This window comes from Linepithema humile, chromosome 6 (genome assembly GCF_040581485.1).
Source record: "Linepithema humile isolate Giens D197 chromosome 6, Lhum_UNIL_v1.0, whole genome shotgun sequence".
NCBI lineage: Eukaryota > Metazoa > Arthropoda > Insecta > Hymenoptera > Formicidae > Linepithema > Linepithema humile.
The window spans coordinates 28,591,019-28,608,283 of NC_090133.1; the positions used below are offsets into that span (position 1 = coordinate 28,591,019).

The 17,265-nt window shown below is 37.7% G+C and overlaps 3 protein-coding genes across 11 annotated transcripts in view; 2 read left to right on the plus strand and 1 right to left on the minus strand.

The window, feature by feature from the left end:
* The window catches only part of LOC105671264 (very long chain fatty acid elongase AAEL008004), a 48,577-nt gene extending 43,650 nt beyond the window's left edge, over positions 1-4,927 (plus strand). For all 8 annotated transcript variants that reach the window (XM_012365246.2, XM_012365247.2, XM_012365249.2 and 5 more), the window contains one exon: positions 645-4,927. In XM_012365246.2, coding sequence (XP_012220669.1) covers positions 645-1,234 — 590 coding nt within the window. In that variant the 3' untranslated portion in view covers positions 1,235-4,927. The remainder of the gene's footprint in view (positions 1-644) is intronic.
* A 121-nt stretch (positions 4,928-5,048) lies between these two features.
* Positions 5,049-7,970, minus strand: LOC105671261 (uncharacterized). The gene is made up of 9 exons (XM_012365241.2): positions 7,811-7,970; positions 7,374-7,470; positions 7,056-7,300; positions 6,767-6,993; positions 6,392-6,664; positions 6,088-6,273; positions 5,787-6,025; positions 5,388-5,708; positions 5,049-5,325 (listed from the first exon to the last, which is right to left on the minus strand). Exons 2-9 carry the CDS (start codon positions 7,454-7,456, stop codon positions 5,205-5,207), a joined length of 1,695 nt encoding a protein of 564 aa, XP_012220664.1. The 5' UTR covers positions 7,457-7,470; positions 7,811-7,970; the 3' UTR covers positions 5,049-5,204.
* A 184-nt stretch (positions 7,971-8,154) lies between these two features.
* LOC105671259 (solute carrier family 7 member 14) overlaps positions 8,155-17,265 on the plus strand; it is a 78,137-nt gene continuing 69,026 nt past the window's right edge. The window contains exon 1 of one of the 2 annotated variants that reach the window (XM_012365238.2): positions 8,155-8,306. The gene's annotated coding sequence lies outside the window, so the exon portion shown is untranslated. Of the gene's footprint in view, positions 8,307-11,487; positions 12,754-17,265 lie in introns of those variants that run through there. The other variant, XM_067356797.1, reaches the window with a different exon arrangement.

The following is a 17,265-nucleotide window of genomic DNA, read 5'->3' on the forward strand; positions in this document are numbered from 1 at the left end:
GTGGAAAATTGTTCGTGCAATTCGTTACGTGTGTTGATGCGTTTGCAAAAAAAAAAAAAAAAGAAATTCGACTGACTTGGCAAAACTAATTTAATGTCAATGTCGTCGGCGATCATTCGGCGATGCGTTCTTGGCGGTTAATAAACCTTCCTCCATGAACAAACGAATCAGTTGTTACGAAAATAATATTTGTGCTGAGACCAATCTTTTTGAGAAAACATAAAAAACTGGTTTTCTCCATTTCACAATTTGTTTGTCTGGTAACGATAGAAATATTTTTTACATTTACTTTGCAGTGACTTATCAAGTTCTTTTGAATGCAAATATTTTTAAGCTTTCTTTAAACGATAAAATAAACGAGTTTATTTTCCTGTAGAATATATTAAAATAATTTAAATTTTTTACATACTATTACTTGTGATTGAAAAATGGTATGCATATTGCAACGCATCGTGTGACGATACTGGCTCAATTTTGCAAAAACTCGTAAATTTTTACGCAACAGCTGATGTAAATAATTTTAAAAGCGTGGCGTTTAGCTAACAATTTTTTACATCAGCTTTCTGATAATCGGATGAGTCAGAGAAAATTATGAGTGAATTACGGCGAGCTCCATGCTAATTTTTTCCGTCGGCCAATTTTAGGCGGCCATTCAACCTTCTTCGGTCTGTTGAACACCTTCGTCCACATCGTGATGTACACGTACTATCTTTTGGCGGCGATGGGTCCGAAGGTACAGCCGTTCCTCTGGTGGAAGAAGTACCTGACTGCCTTCCAGATGGTGCAATTCATCGCCATCATGGTCCACGCCTTCCAGTTGCTCTTCATCGAATGCAACTACCCGAAGGCGTTCGTTTGGTGGATCGGTCTACATGCGGTCATGTTCCTTTTCTTGTTCAAAGAATTCTACCAGCAGAGCTATCAGCAGAACAAACCCTGGAGGAAGCTGAACAACGCGGTGGTGGCGAACGGTGTCGCCAAGGACGATCAGCATCACTCGAAGGACAAGCACGCGAACGGAACCGCGAACGGCACGGCGAACGGCAGCGTCACCAACGGCGTCGCGAACGGCGTCGCCAACGGCGTTGCGAATGGCGTCGCGAACGGCGTCGCGAACGGCGTCGCGAACGGCTCCTCTCCCAGGAGGAGGGACGCCGCCGATTATTATGTGAAGGGTGAAAGCTTAGCGACGCAGCTCAATATTCGAAAATCGTTCCCGGCGAAGATCGAGTGACCCTCGAGCGAGCGCCTAGCCTAGTCGACCTTCTCTCGCCACGACGTTGTGTCTATTTTTTTGTTCTCTCTCTCTCCGCGAAATCGCCGAGGGATCAATGAACCTTCCCCTCCCCCTCTCTACCGGTCTCTTTTTCTCTATTCTTAATTTGTCGTATTGAAACACGAAGGGTTTAAGCCCCTCACCGAGATCGACGCATCCATCCAAAAAGGGTATAAAATTATCGTCGCACGCTTCTCGATTCGCGGAATATGCATTAATATGCATTGATGACTTTTTTTACAACGCGATTTTTCAGCTAATCTTAGCTAGGCTCCAGATAGGCTCGAGCGAAGTGGTCGCGCGCGACCGTAATTCGGCGATTGGCGCAGCAGGACGTGTGGGTGAATCGTCCTAGTGCTCCTACGACTGTAGAGAGAAATGGGAAGAACGAGTTGTTTGTTTCGGACGCGGTGACATTCGAAACATCTAAGGCGCGTAAAAAATTTTGCGAATTTTAAGGAGGGTCTTGACAATAATTTACGCCGTTCTCGGGGTAAATGGTCGCCGGCAACGGGTGATATTCGCGAGCACCGACCTTTCAAGGACAATTATTATCGATCGATTGCGGGAGAAAAGAGAGTCATTTATCTGAAAGCGCTACAAGTTGAATTAGAAAACGTAATTTTTGTAGATGTTCAAAATAATTTCCACCATTTGAATAATGAGCAGATTTTTCTCTAATTTGTCACTGGAAGATCGTGTCGGTTGTTGCGTATTTGAAGCAGTCAGACAACTTTGCTAAAAAAAAAAAAAAAAAAAAAGGAAAAAAAAGGTTTGACGATCATGGGAAAGCCACAGAGAAGAAACCGGTGGAGGAACGAACGATGGAACGGATTTATCTGTCTGGGAAGCCCGGTGGTTTTATCAAGTCGACAGTAAATCAGCGCGATGTCATTTTTTTTTCGCCGCTTTCGCAACTGGAAATACCTACATGATTGTTTTTGATACCTCTTTTTTTTTTCTCACAATGTCGGAAAGTTTGCTCCCTCTCGCTTTGGTAAAAATAAATTATACCAAGATTTTATAACCGCGCGCTTTCTGGTAGAGAATCCGCGTAGTCGCTGCTCCTTCGTCGCGATCCTGGCGTTATATAAAGCAAGAAATTACACGGACGTAGATAATGGTGACCCACAATAGTCATCCGACACTGTATCGTTACACAATTAGGTGAAAGATCGTTTGCATTTTTCGACTGTGCACCGCGTAAATAGACACGACGCCTAGGACTCGACGCACGTTCGACGAAAGGAGTCCGGTGACCTTAACCGATCGAATCGCGAAGGAACGGACGTTGGTGCTTGATTTCTCGGTTACATAAACACAAAAGGACCGGTGCGAATCGGTGCATGTGAAATTCGCTCGCAACAAAAGTCACGGTCGTTGATCGGACGTTTCGGTCTTATCCGCGATCTTAATACGACGTATTATCGCGCGTGTGTTATCGTCACGTCAAAGTTTATTGACCCTCCCCTGCCCCCACTATTGTTCTCCCGTTATTATCGAGGATCAAAGTTTTATTTCCAACGCATATTAACAAGGATTGTCATGATTCCTCAAGAAGATAATTAAATAAAAAAATTCGAAGAGTTGGAATTTTATATAGTCTATAATTAGTAAGTTGAATTTGCAAATTTGAAACAGTCCACTGGACTATAATGAGAGTCAGAAGCTTTAGATTGAAAAAATTATTAAGTTTAAAGTTGCAATTTTATATAGTTTATAAATTATATTAGGAAATATTAATTTTTTTATAGATTTAATCTACTTGAATAAAATTAAAATCAATCTGTGCAATTAATTCGATAAAACCACAGAGATACCGTTGGTATCTCGATTATCCGAGTCTTGAACGTTGACGCAAGAGTAAGAGGGACACGGTCGCATTAACGTGCCTTTCAAGCAAATAGGCGTGCCTTTGCTCAATACTTAAAGCTCAAAAGTATCGGTTCGAAATGCCAGCGACCGATCTCTGTGATCGTGTACGTCGACTCGCGAGAGGGACTCGACCTTCCGCTTTCCCTTACGCACCCACAGCAGCCAACAATCGTCGCCGTGCCGTTATCGGTCCTGGCGTCGCGATACCCCTCATCACGGATGCCCGATGCTCGCTGCGGATCACTCGCCGTCTCGGTTGTACTATTTAACGCGTGTAAACGCGCGAAATGTGCGCGGGTTCGCATTCACAATCGTCAGCGTGCCTCGACTGTGAGAGGTGAAATATTGAGAATGTCCTCGCAGGATGTTTAGCTGGAAGGAATTTGATATTGATGGATTCGAATAATGATATTCAGAATTGGAGCAATTCGATATTTATTTATTAAATTATAATCATTTCTCGCATTATTTTTACAATGATAAAAGTATGAAATATTGAAAAACGAATGAATTAAAAGGGGCTGCAAAGCACCCAGTTTGAAAAGTCGAGTATCCACTTATAAAAATTGGGAAATTTTACGAAGTTTCTATATCGGTTCTTTTAAACTTTTCTATTTCTCGATTAAGATTATTGGAATACACATCCGCTGATGCCTGCTGTTTAATTTTCATTTTTGCTTCTAATTGTATTATCAGATTTTTAATTCTTCCTTTTGCAAGTTGAAGGATTAAAACCGCGACGATCAGAATGGTGGATATTCCCTCGCTCGCTTCGCACGTCTGGTATATAATTACATAGCGTCTTGTACATATAGGTAGGCTAGTTTTGTATACTAAAGAGGAGTTCGAGGTACGATGGTTGTTTCGTGCTGTCGAGACAATTAAAAAAAAAAAAAATCCAAGTTCAGGGGTCAAAGTGTTAACTTATAAATTTATGTGTATAAGAGATGGGAGCTGTATGAATAAAATCGCACTGAAGTGCATCATTTTTATAATTGCGGCTACGTACATAAGAAAATAAGAAAAAAAAAGAAGTGTCAAAGGAGCGCCTTTTCGACTTCTCGAGGGCTCCGGTCCAATTACTGCCTTTCTCTTTTGAACGCTCTCGAGTCTTGCAATTCAAGCAACGTAGATTATAGCATGTGTAATTGAAGAACTCGTTTCCAGATTCCGGATTTATACATTTTTCCTTCCTTCAGAATAGACGAAAATATATTCTTGGACACTTATTGACTGAAATAGAGAAAAACAACTGTCGAGTACATAACTTGAGTTGTGTACCGATCACGAGCTCTTTGATTACGATTTACTGTAATTTGCAATAATCGATACGTGTACCATACGCGAGTGTTTGCGCGATTGTCTAAATTCGAAATTCAAGAATCTGTATAAATATCTGAAACCAAAAGAATGTGAAGCTGTTGGCAATTAATTCTTTTCAGATATCTATTAAAAAATAAGATTGCGCTTAGCGACAAAGGTGTCAAGTGCGCGCGTATGGTACGAAAGAAATGTATGGACAATCCGCCAAACATTTTTTTCCACTCGGCCGGGAACTTGAAGTTATTTTGTTGCAAGTGTCTCGCCGAAGGGGACGACGAAGGCGAATTATGGCCGCCAGTCTCGTAGGTAGCGATATGCGAAAATTCCAAGTGCTCTTATTCGAGAGAATTTTTATGTCGTATTTTAACAAAAATTTATTAATTATACAATTGGTTAACGTGTATTACGTGACGTATTTTTGTGAGAAAAATATAGGTCTATTACTCCCATGTACGTTGAATATTGTACGTTCTGTTGACTTATCCTTTATACTGTTTTTATTCATGCATTTTATTATCATTTGCAGCACTTTTTCCGTCATTATACCTCGTAAAATTGTATTTTAATGCATTAATTGAATTCATTTAATTTATTGCAGCTTTACATATCAAAATATAATAAAATCCTTCAAACTTTGTTTAATATAAAAATCATATATATATAAAAATTCCCTGGGCATGTTATATTATACAAATAAACAGCGATAAGATACGGTAGATGCACGTTTGAATCATTTACCATTTTGTATCATGTACAACACTAAATTATAACGCTGTAACCAATCTTTGAAAGACACACCATCCACGGTCGTTTCGATGAGCGCCATCGCTTCTTGCACATCTTGATTTATCCTAAATGTCATATGATGAAATTAGAAATAACTGCGACTCAAAATCTTATAATAGTAACTTACCAAGCACTTAAGATCGCGTTGAACCCCTTGATTTCTTCACGCGCCTGATCGCAAGCCATTTTTGAGAGATATAATAGCTCCAGGTTGTTGTAATTACATTTTTCTCGCGATGACACTAATTTATCCGCGCACTCGATATCCTCCGTTGACGCGGAACAATGTAACTTCGTATAAATTATATTGGCGATCGCGTTTCTGTAGCATTCTATGAGACAGTAAATTGGTATCTGTATCATTGGGAAATAAGATTTAATCCTCGATTGTGGGTTGATTGCAGATGGAAGCGTGATGGAAGCTTTATCGATGCCACAGATCGCGTGTCTGTAACAAGTTTTGTGCAATATTAAGAATCGTACAAATATGAAAGCAAAATTTAACACACGTAAAACTTCTACCAACCTGTATAAACCCACGTCTCCTTTCAACATTACTTTTCGCAAAGCATTGAGATCTAAAGTATTGTGAAATATATCCAGTTCGATGTCCAATGCGTTGTTTGTACATTTCGGACCGTAATCGCTTTGTAATGCCACTATTTTCTGCGACTCGTAATTCAACTTCTCTTTCGCTTTAAGTATGAGCGATATCGTAGAATTCAAAATGGCTATAGACTGCTGAATGTTTTTTACATATCCGACCTGTAACATACTCAAATGTTAGAATCAAAAACATGTAGAATGTATAACATGCTGAAACTTACAATCTGTGCATCAACCGTTTCTATATCAGCCGTTAGTTGAGCTATATCGAGATTAAGCAAATAATTGTCCTGGATGGTGCTCTTTAATTTCTGAACTTCATTTTGCAGACACGTTTGTTCGGTTTCTAACTTTTTTATCTCCAATGTTAAAGCCAACCACGTGATTACATCATCATGGGATAATGACTACAAGATAAAATCATATATTTCAAGATAAAATATCATATATTTCTAATTTCATATTGTTTGTTAATTATTGTTTTTTAAATAATTTACCAGCTTTATGTAGAAAAATTTACGCTACCTCTATTAATTCTATGAATTCAATTAAACGTTGTCGATATATATTGGCCTTAGCATTAGATAATATTCGTTTTGACATCATACACATATGTAGGCCGCAAGCTTTTGCGATACCAATATCTATATTTTCACCCACTAAAGTCGAATTATTAAAATCATTTCTAGTCTCCAGTTTCTTCAACGTGTCCAAGTCCTGTGACAGCGCTTGATACAAATGTGTCCACAGTGTGTGTATATTAATATGACCAAGAGAGTTTGATATTTTTCTTTTTATCTGTTTATATTAAAAAAATATTTTTATTGGTACATAAGTGATGTCATTTTTTATCAATATATAAGTACTATTATTTTATATGATGATATTTTATATACTTACTTGTTTTTTATTTTCGGCTGAACGTAATCCTGCTACTATGTCTAGATTTTCTCTCAATTTTTGTTGATTTATGTCCTTAGAAATATTTGGCATTAAATGTTGACAAATTCGTCTCATGTCACTACAATCTTTTAATTGTTCACTAGTTTCATTATGTTTTAATTTCAGAAAATCTTTTCTCGTACTAATCATAGAATACTTGTTCTTTATGTCTTTTAACCGTTGCACTAAAATTTTTATAAATTTTATAATTATTTTATAAATCTTACTAATCAATGATTATTCTTACTTTTTTGTCTAACATTGTAATCTTGTTCTTCATATTCCTCTTCTAGCAAAGATATCTGTTGTTTCAGTATGTTACTTTTAGACCTTAACTGATTTAAATTCCTTACAGATGCAATTGTAGAATCATTCAATCCATGTCTCAATTTGTACACCAAAATATTCTTCCTTATTTTGAATGCTTCAGTCATAGGAAATGTAGAATTTGAAATGTCTTCCCATAAGAGCTCCAGTACTCCCTTGCATAATCTGATAAAGATAAAAATAATATGTAACACAATAGTAGTAAGAGTTCAGTAAATAGGTAAAACAATGGTCATACATTTTCTTCACTGAATCATTGCATACTGTTGGTGGACACTCGAGTTGGCGAGTCCATGCAAAATTATCTATAACCTCATTCATGATATTGTGTGTCCCTGTGGAAGAAAACATGATATTCTAATTATTAAATATTACAATATTCTAATATACTCTTATCTTATAACAAAAGTAGATAAGATTTATATGATATAAATCAAAATATTTGAAAAATAAGAAATTAGGAAAAATTATTATATATTATACTCTGAAAATAATATATTTTTATTACAGAAATTATAGTGTTGCATGTTCTAATTTCATATAAATAAGTACACAAATGTATATTATATTATTATTGTTTATAACATTTATCTATAAACTAGATATAGAAGTAGTTTTTGCTTTTATACTTTATGAATATTAACTCACTTCGTTAATATTACGTGTATTATTTACCTTTCAGTTAATTGACATATAAAAATAAAATTATTTATATCAGCCACAAATTCTTTCACCACTCAATCTTGGTTCTTCTTCTTCTTTCTGGCTCCGGGCTGTCAATCTTGTTGATGCTGTCAGTCTTCAAAGCACGTTGTTTTTGAATGTAACGTATCGAAATTGGTCTTGATCAGATTTTCAGTATTACCAACGTTTCACGCATAAAACGCTATAATTCTTCATTGAATTATTATTTTTAGGTTACCAGCAGCGCAGATAATATACATTTCTTATTGAAGATGTCGCCACCTTGACAATAAAGCAGCGCCACACTATTTACTGCCTGTTTGCTGCCTAACTTCAAACACTTTGCGCAAAGTAATTCTTTGATCAAGATCATCGTTTCTCGCAAGATTTTTACAACATGTGCGCTTTTACGTTAATCAATATCAAACCGCTACCACCTGAATCGCTCTACGTTCACAGACGCATCGATTCATCGTAGATTTGCCAAGTAAGTGCGTCAATGTTTTTCATATAGCTGTACTTAAAACTGCGCTAATACATTCGGCCAATTTCGGCCATTTTGAGATGTTTTACTAACGTACTAATCGTATAAGAAATAACAATTATGTTTAATAATTCGCCTTCTCACATATTATATGCGTAAATCTAAATCATATATATTTCGCACACACAAGTGTGTGATATAAGAATAGATATCTTTAAGAAAGTCACAAAGTTTTATTCTTTTGTGGCTAATATAATCTTCTTTCTGGAGACTAGAAAAGATACGTAAATATGCGCAAACGCGTAAATATGCGAAAACGCTTTTTAACTTGAAACGCAAATGGCAAGTTTTAATAATGAGAAATATATTTTGTACGAGTTTCACACGAATTATTCTATATACGAATATGGCAAGAATTTATAGTCATTCGAAGAATTCATTAATGCGAAATCGACTCTTGTGTCTACACGGAAGTCAATTTCCTAGAATCGAACCTACGACAATGATTATGTTGGCTCTGTCACCCCTAACTATAGAGGTCAGGAAAATGAACAAACCTTCTAAGAGCTACCGGCTTCTAGAATTACGAAGGTAGCAAAAGGAGGTACACATACGTCAGTGTAATAAGAAAGACTTGCAGTTGAAATCGAATGTAAATCAAAACTGTATGGAATATCCTCGCGTGCCAACGTCGAACACTTGATAACATGCTTTTTGAAATCGCATTATTGGTAGAAAAATGATTTAAATTAATTTATGTAAAATTATTTACACAAATTTTATACTTTTTATTTTCTCATAGTTACATAAAAAAGAATAGAAGATAAAAGATACGATACAAAGATATTAGGTTTCAAATCGATTCTCGAAAAAAATTCTTCCGGCGTTCATGGTTAGAGAATCCCTTTTTTTTTTCTCCGCCTTTGTCTAGCACGTCGTGCTTTCTTGCGCGCCGCGTATTACTCGCGAAGGCAACATCGGGAAGGCGGGGTCGAGATTATAAAGAAGCACCGCGTTGCGGCGATAAGAAACGCCGTCGCGCAGAGAGAACGACGTTTCTCGCGCGTGTGTGCGCGAGTTATGTAAGTGTGTGAGTATCCGGAGACCACCCGTTGCAGCAGCGGCCTGCGAGGGCGGTCTGACGTAACGTCGCGTTACGTCAGACCATGCTATGGAGCGTCAGAAGGGATGGAGGCGGCTGTGCACGTGGAGGGGGGAAGGCAACCTACGATGAGGGGTATCCGGGGATGGGCCGGTGGGTACGTCAATAGGAGAATCTCACGGCTGCCGGGTAGGAGAACGGATCCCCCGAGTGGGGAATAGTAGCTCGTGAAAGCTCGCGGCCAGGGGATGCGAGAGGGGTGACCTACCCCTATTTTCTCTCCTTCCTTTCTCTCTTTCCACCCTCTCGAAATATGCGACTTCCGGTAACGCACGATTTCCGCGTATCGCGCGAGTTGGGGCGACGTATAGCAAACTTGCTGTACGTTTAAAGTGGTTTTCCGAGAAATCGTCGCTTGGTCTCCCTAGAACTTGTTCGTTAATACACGTAGAATTGTCGCGATAAATGTTAACGAGTTAATGTCGGTTAGATGGAATAGAGAGAGAAGAACAGAGACTTAGCTAGAACTTGGATAACGCTGTCTGATATTTACAGAGATGGGATCAGTCACGTAGAAGTAGACTGTCGTTAGCTTATCTGAAATTATAGAAAATCATGGTCTTTATAGTCTATAATCGGGCCGTAATAATCCGGTGATATCGCAGTAATATAGCCGGTAGCGCGGTAACAAACGGTGAGTATCACTAGTGCAGACGTAGTTATGGTCGGATCTTCTCCGCGGCACCTCTCCGCTATGGTGCAGTGTCTGGCGCGGATCCTTGATTTTACGAGGCCGCTCTCGCAACAACAATCCCTGAATGTGCGCGATATAGCGGCACGGAGTCTCGTCGCCGTAGAACAGAGACGAGAATTCTGTCCATTCACCTATATCAGACACGTCGCTCTTGGCGTCGGGCATTTAGATACCATAAGCGATCCGCGGCTATACCATTGAGTTCGTCTCTATGTAGAGTAGGGGAAGGGAAGGAGTGGGAATCCGGAGTCGGGAGCGATCAGGGGCGATCTGCGCGACAGTGGAGGGAAAGACGGCGAGAAAAGAAAGGGTATAATTCCTCGCGTAAGGGGTGGCGGTTCAGTGACGTACGACAAAGTCGACGTTATCGTCGATCGACGAAGAAGAGGGAAACGCAAGCGTGACGGTGACATGACGCAAGAAATGCCGCATGAAACACGCTTACAAATTTCCACGATCTTTCGTGTTAATAAAAAATTATCCCTTCATGTTTTATAACTTATTTAATTTAGTACTTGATATAAAAATAATGCTCTCTCTTTCCCTCTCTGCTTAGTAGAAAAATATACGGAGTAAAATTCAAGAAATATAAACCAAACTGTTGAATTTGTTTGGAATTTACTTATATCGTATTATTAGCACACTAAACATTAATTTATGTAACATTTTATGCGTGCGCAATATAGGATATTATGAAATATAAATAATTTATGGACTAACTTGTACTTGTAATACTACAGAAAGCACTTAACAATGATTATAAAAATTCCAGCGACGCGAACCTTGCGATAGAATTCCGCTACTGCAATTTTGTGAGCAGGAAATAAGGGGTGTTGTGTTAGGGATGTGTCACTCGCGGAGGAGCCCGAGTACTTATAACAATATTAAACCAGCTTAATACAAAGCGATAAGAGACATGTAATGGCAATTTTGTTTTTATAACATCAGGATCTCAGATTATCAAATTTAATTCCCGTATTATATTAATCAATACTGCGCACCTATAACTGATATATTAACTGTATTGTTTTTTTAGTGATTTATTATTAACTTTTCAGTTTTTCACCAGTTTTTCGCAGTTTTGCTTTTTTTCTCTATTTTGTAATTGCAAAAATAGTGCATTCAATATCTTCTCTAGAATTCTCGATCGAGTGCGAAAGCTTTATTGAATTATCTCACATTTTTCAATATTGCAACGAAATAGTACCAAAATGTGTAACAATTTGCAAAAATAGCTGACACACATTTATAGAGGTCAGAGTTAGATTTTTTCGCTCATGGAATCCGCTACTGTGCGTTGGGGTGTCGCGTCAAGGGCGAGCGCCATCCCCTGGTGGGGATGCTTCTACGACGGGTGGGGACGCGTCGGCCGACCGGGGCGCAAGAGGGTGAGGCGGCAGCGTGAGAGGCAGAGAGTGTAACCCCACGGTCGGCACCCGTGCGTCGTCGTTGTCGTACTTAAAATGTGACTTGGGGTTTAGCATATACACACACCGTGGTAGTCGAGTGCGAGTATAGAGGGATTAGCTGTGTGTGTGCCATCGGAGGAGTACATTATCCGTTAGTTTTAGACAAGTACAGATAAAATAGTGAGTAAAACAGTCGCGGGGGCGTGCAACGGGGTCTCCGCTTGAGAGAAAGACAGAAAAAGAGAGAGAGAGAGAGAGCGCGCGAGCAAGAAGGCGAGAGAGAGAGAGAGAGAGAGAGAAAGACACGGAACAGACGGAACCAGCAGCAAGGGAGGGAAATCAAGCGACGAGACGGACGGATGTTACGGGGGCGGCTGGGTGATATCAGACGCGCTCGATCGCCGGCCCAGTGATCGTGCGAACGTCGAGTCAGCCACAGCAATTTCGTAGGTTTTCGGGGATCGCCGTTGCGAACGAATACATATCATTTTATCCTAGTTGCAGAACGAACGAAGAGAGGGAAAGAAAGGACGATAAAGTGAGAGAAAGAGAGCGAGAGAGTTAGAGAGAGAAAGAGAGAGAGAGAGAGAGGGAGAGGGAGAGAGAGAGAGAAAGAGCGAGAGCGAGCGAGTCGGTAACGAGAGGGCGGATCAAGGATAGATCGAGAGAAAGAACGACGCAAGAAAGTAACGAATCAGTTGTCGCGAGGGTGCATGGTGGAAAAGAGGGAGGAGGAAAGGGAATGTCGTGAATCCCGTTGAGATGCATATATAAAGATATATATAAAAGATATACAGATAGATAGATAGATAGATAGATAGATATATGTATACACATGCGCAACGCGAAACGTGTGAGTGTACTTGGCTCGAGGATCGTCATCGCCGTCTCGTTATTATCGTCATCGCGAACGCGTTTACTTCCGGCCCGTAGCTCCGGGATCGCGGGGATCGTCTGAGGGGAGTTCCGTAAGTGGCGACTGACGGAGGAAGAGGGCCGAGACGCCCGGAAGAAATCACCCGAATCCGCGAATGATCGCTCGCTCGCGGTTACGTGTCGCCGTCATCGCCCGTCGCACATATCTCTTCCTCTCGTGAACTGTGATTCTCTGTGCCCTTCGTCGACTCGGAGGGAGAGGTGCTGGAATACCTAGTGATCTGCGACGACGGGATAGATACAGGCAGGGTAAGTGAAACTATTTACCTCTCATCTGACGTTTTTGCTCGCGCGACACACGAGGCCGTGGGTTAATTGGGCAGTCAGGGCGATTAAATCGAAGCCCGCCGATGACCGGAAATCGAGGTGATGAATCTCGGCTTGGCCGCGTATCCTGTAAGCTTACATCTCAATTTACACATCCTCATATTTACACATCAAATTGTTCGTTTAAGCTTCAGGCCAATTTATAATTATCCACTAACATTATTATAATCAGCATGATTGTAATATTTATATCTTTATTTTTGGATAGATTATATTTGCGTATCTTTTCTACTCTATTAGCGTTGTATATTCTCATCTGATTTCCAAAAAACATAAACTATTGTTTTTAATTTTCTGATTTATTTGTGAATTCTATATCATCCTTGAAGTTTGTATTCTTTCACATCATTGAATTATTATTTTTTATGAAATTTTGTTAAATTTATATTATTAATTCTTATTATAAACTTATGATTTTATGCAATTTTATTCTATTTAGTAATTGAAAATTCTGGATATACAATTATTTCTTTGGTTTTGCTATAAGTTATTTGATCGATCGATTACAAAATTCTTGTATCATATTTTTTCCTATCTTTTTCAATGTTCCAACTAAATCAAATTTTACATTCACAAAAGTAATTGAATATTTATTTTGTCTGCAATGATAAATATATATTTCGTAGTATGTGAAGTATAAAAATGTTAAGATTTGATTTACCAGTTTATATTCAATAAGGAAATATCAGTAGGTTAATACACACACACACACAATTATATTCAATACTCAGAAATTTCAATATTTTATATTTATGACTATATTATGAATTTTATACTAGCATGTCAATTATTCAAGGTTTATATAAAATAAAGATATTGAAATTATATTATTTAAAATTATATTAATCTGCTAATAGCCGATCAATTTCGAAAACGCATACTAAATATCAAGCCGTAATAAAATATTAAAGTTTCTGATTCTCTAAATTGGTTGCCTTCGATTAAAATTCTCTGCTGTATAAAACGAGATTAATCTATTAATATTTTATCACTTAATATTAAACTGGTGGTTAAAATTTTGCATTTATGTGTTTGTGTTTTATGAATAAAGTGTGTCGTGAACTGTGATTTTCTTTTATGCAGAAAGGGAAAAGGTAAATAAGCCAACGCAAGGAAGAAGTGCGAAACACAACACTGTCATTATGATCTTATAGGTCGAAATGTTTGTAAACATTTCTTGTGAAGTGTACGCACTGTTTTCGCACTTTTACATTGCGATGACTCGCTTGTTCGTTTTCTTTTTATTTAACATTTGTCAAATTATATTCAAATTTTCTTGATTTTTAATTTTATTATAATTATTGACAAAATATTATTCAATTATCTTTGTGAGTGTGAAACTTAATTTGATGGAAAAGTAATGTAGAAAGGAACGAGGAGAGAAAATACAACGTAGCACAGTTCTTTGATCGATTGACCAAACAAATTCGTAGCGAAACCGAAAAAATTGTTTTATTAAGTCTCGTATTGTCCACGCTGATAGCTGGAAACGCGGTAAAAATGTCAGCAACATACACAAAAATACGTACACAGTAAAAGCAACTTACGAACAATACTTTTCCTATCGATGCAATGAGCTTTTCCAAAGAACGGATTGACAGATTCCGATGTCGTAAAGTACACGAAAATACAAATCTAAATGCGTATACAGAGAACAATTGCAAGTTACTCGGTTTTAGTTTTAACAACAAATTTTCTCAACATTTAACAGTCGCTTTTTTCTTAACTAAAATGACGAGATACAAACAGTTTTATAAACGATTGATGAAATAAAGAACTTCTCGCGAAAACCAAGTTTCCGTGGCGGAATTAAATTAACAAAACTTTCTCGTTCATTGAAATTCACAAACGGACTTTACTTTCTCGGAATATTAAGTCTAAGCTTCATTACCAAGATGCTTAGTATTGAATGTAAAAAAGACGCGAGTAATGTCGGACTGCTTCAAAATAGTCTCTAAATAAGTACCTTAATTTATCATAAAAATTGCGAGAAAATTTGTAAAGCAACGTAAATTAAAAAGCGTGTTTTCTGTTTTCGCGACAGCTTATCACTTTAAAGCCGAGCGGAAGCCATGATACGCGCCCTCTTATTTGTCTCTTATTTTTGTATCGGAAAAACTATTTCTCAGCGACATGAGCGTGCAAAGGTTTCCATATCGGGCAAGCCTGAAAATACCGACCACATGTTCCTCGAACGAGGCACTCTCACCTTTATCGCGGAATTCCACGCACGTCGCGCTGATGGGCGTTCGTGTTTCATCAGTAAATCATTTTCCTCTCACCGGCTGGGCGAAAGTCGTTGATATTAATAATCGCAATGTAAGTTGCGCGTTAAATGATATTTTCCGCCAATGTTTGTGCATAAGTATATTTAGCTTTTAGCAGGACTATCGCTCGTTCGCACCCGGCAACGCACACACACACACGTTAAATATTTCCTTTCGCGTGAATGCATTACCCGCGACACGCATTTATGCGTGCGTGCGTATGGTGTTTGCGCAAAATTTCGGCCGAATTCTATGGGTGCGAGAATAAATTATTCATTGTTCGCGACAGCGGCGCGGATATTTGCGACAGCGTGCAACATACTAGGGCTAAATGTGGAAATACAGCGACATTGACGTGCCGAATTACTTCATGTGCTGAACTGCCTCAGTCCGATAATTTCAATAAAATAACGTGTGTTAATTTTAAACTCAGCGCGAAATTCATAAACAGAATTGGAACGTAATTTCTTCAATTGTTTTTACAAACCTGTGCGGTTTGATTTTATTTTGACATAATCAAATATAAGATATGTCATTTTTATTTTAATCGATTTAAGATATCAACTGAAAATTTTATAGAGATTTTGAAAGATTATATAGAAATTCACTGATTATTGTTTGGAAAAATTTGGTGATGAATTACTGAATTACGTTTACAGCAAAGAATTGATTAAATTAATTCATTAGTCACGACGCACAAAATTAACAAATGTTTTTTTTATATATTAAATTATTTTTTATATTATATGTAAATATTAATATTACATTTTTCCTATTGCGGATATTATAATATCGCGTGTGTGGCTTGTCTGACAAAACAAAGCATTATTTTTCTGTATAATTCTTGTTCACTTTCAAAGTATAGTTACAGTATAGCGTTAATCAATAACGTGTAACTTTTCTCGACGAGAATAACAGAAAATTTAAATCCCGGTCATCACGATGGAATAAAGTTTATACCGGTAACTTCTATAGAAATTTGCTCACATTTAACGTTTATTAAGACATTATGAATACTTTTACAAGCAAGTTAAATGCTGACCACAGCATGGAACGGCGGGTTTTTCGGATGCCTCTTCTTCAATTTGTAGGCTATCGTAAAGAGGTAATCTTTCCTCGCTAGCCGACGAGAAAACCACTCTCTTCGTCCCATTTACTTAATTGCACTGTCAATGTTTCCTCATTCTGTCGACTCGACGGAAAAAGATCCATTGCTGCTCGCGTGGAGCTAATTGGATATTTAATAGCGGTTTGGATATATTATTCTCTTGACTTTTATTCATAAATTGTACATTGTTTAATATTATTAACAAAGGAGAAATGTTAAATCTAATGACATTACAAGCGAATAATTATTTAGTTCCAACAAATAATCACGTATTCACAATCGGATATGATTATTAAATCAATACAATTATAAAGTACAATTATTATTTCACAAGTTTTATTATTATATATAACTATTATTGATCAGTAGAGGTGAAGTAGGTATAGTAATTACTGATCTGATAATGCTGAGGTTAATACGATTTGCTGGAACGACTCGATTTTTATCGATACTTTTTCACGCGTTTCTTTGCTTAATTTTACGGTCGTACTACTTGGTTCCTCGACATTACGTCTGACCTACCACGCGAATCATTGACTTTCATCACTGATAACGTGATTTTGCACAAGCTTACCGGGATTGCGAAGTCATGTTCCCTCGCACATCAGATGTAGAATATTGACATATGTTGAGAACGGATACATTGTCTGATATGCGTGTTTCACGACGAGATACGATGATATTTCAGATAAATTTCAACGACACTGTTGCAAGTTCTATTGGCACTTAAGTTCTATGATTAGAACTTACTTAAAATAATTAAATGTATCTTGCTCTATAGTGTTCTAAAAATTTGAATGTATCCAAAATGTTAGGATGGGTCAAGAACTTTCCGCAGTTATTATTAAAAAAACAAGTATTTATTATATAAACTCAAACAATAGTTTATTTTTTTACGTATTTGCTATGCTTTTTAATTAAAAAAATTTTTTACCGAGTAGTTGGAAAGTTGTCGGTTTGTGCTGCAGGAATCACATTGAAGAATATAAAGGAAGAGCTGTTGTTTGAATTCTGTTAATATGTATTTGTATTTTAATAATAATTTTGTGGAACCTTTTT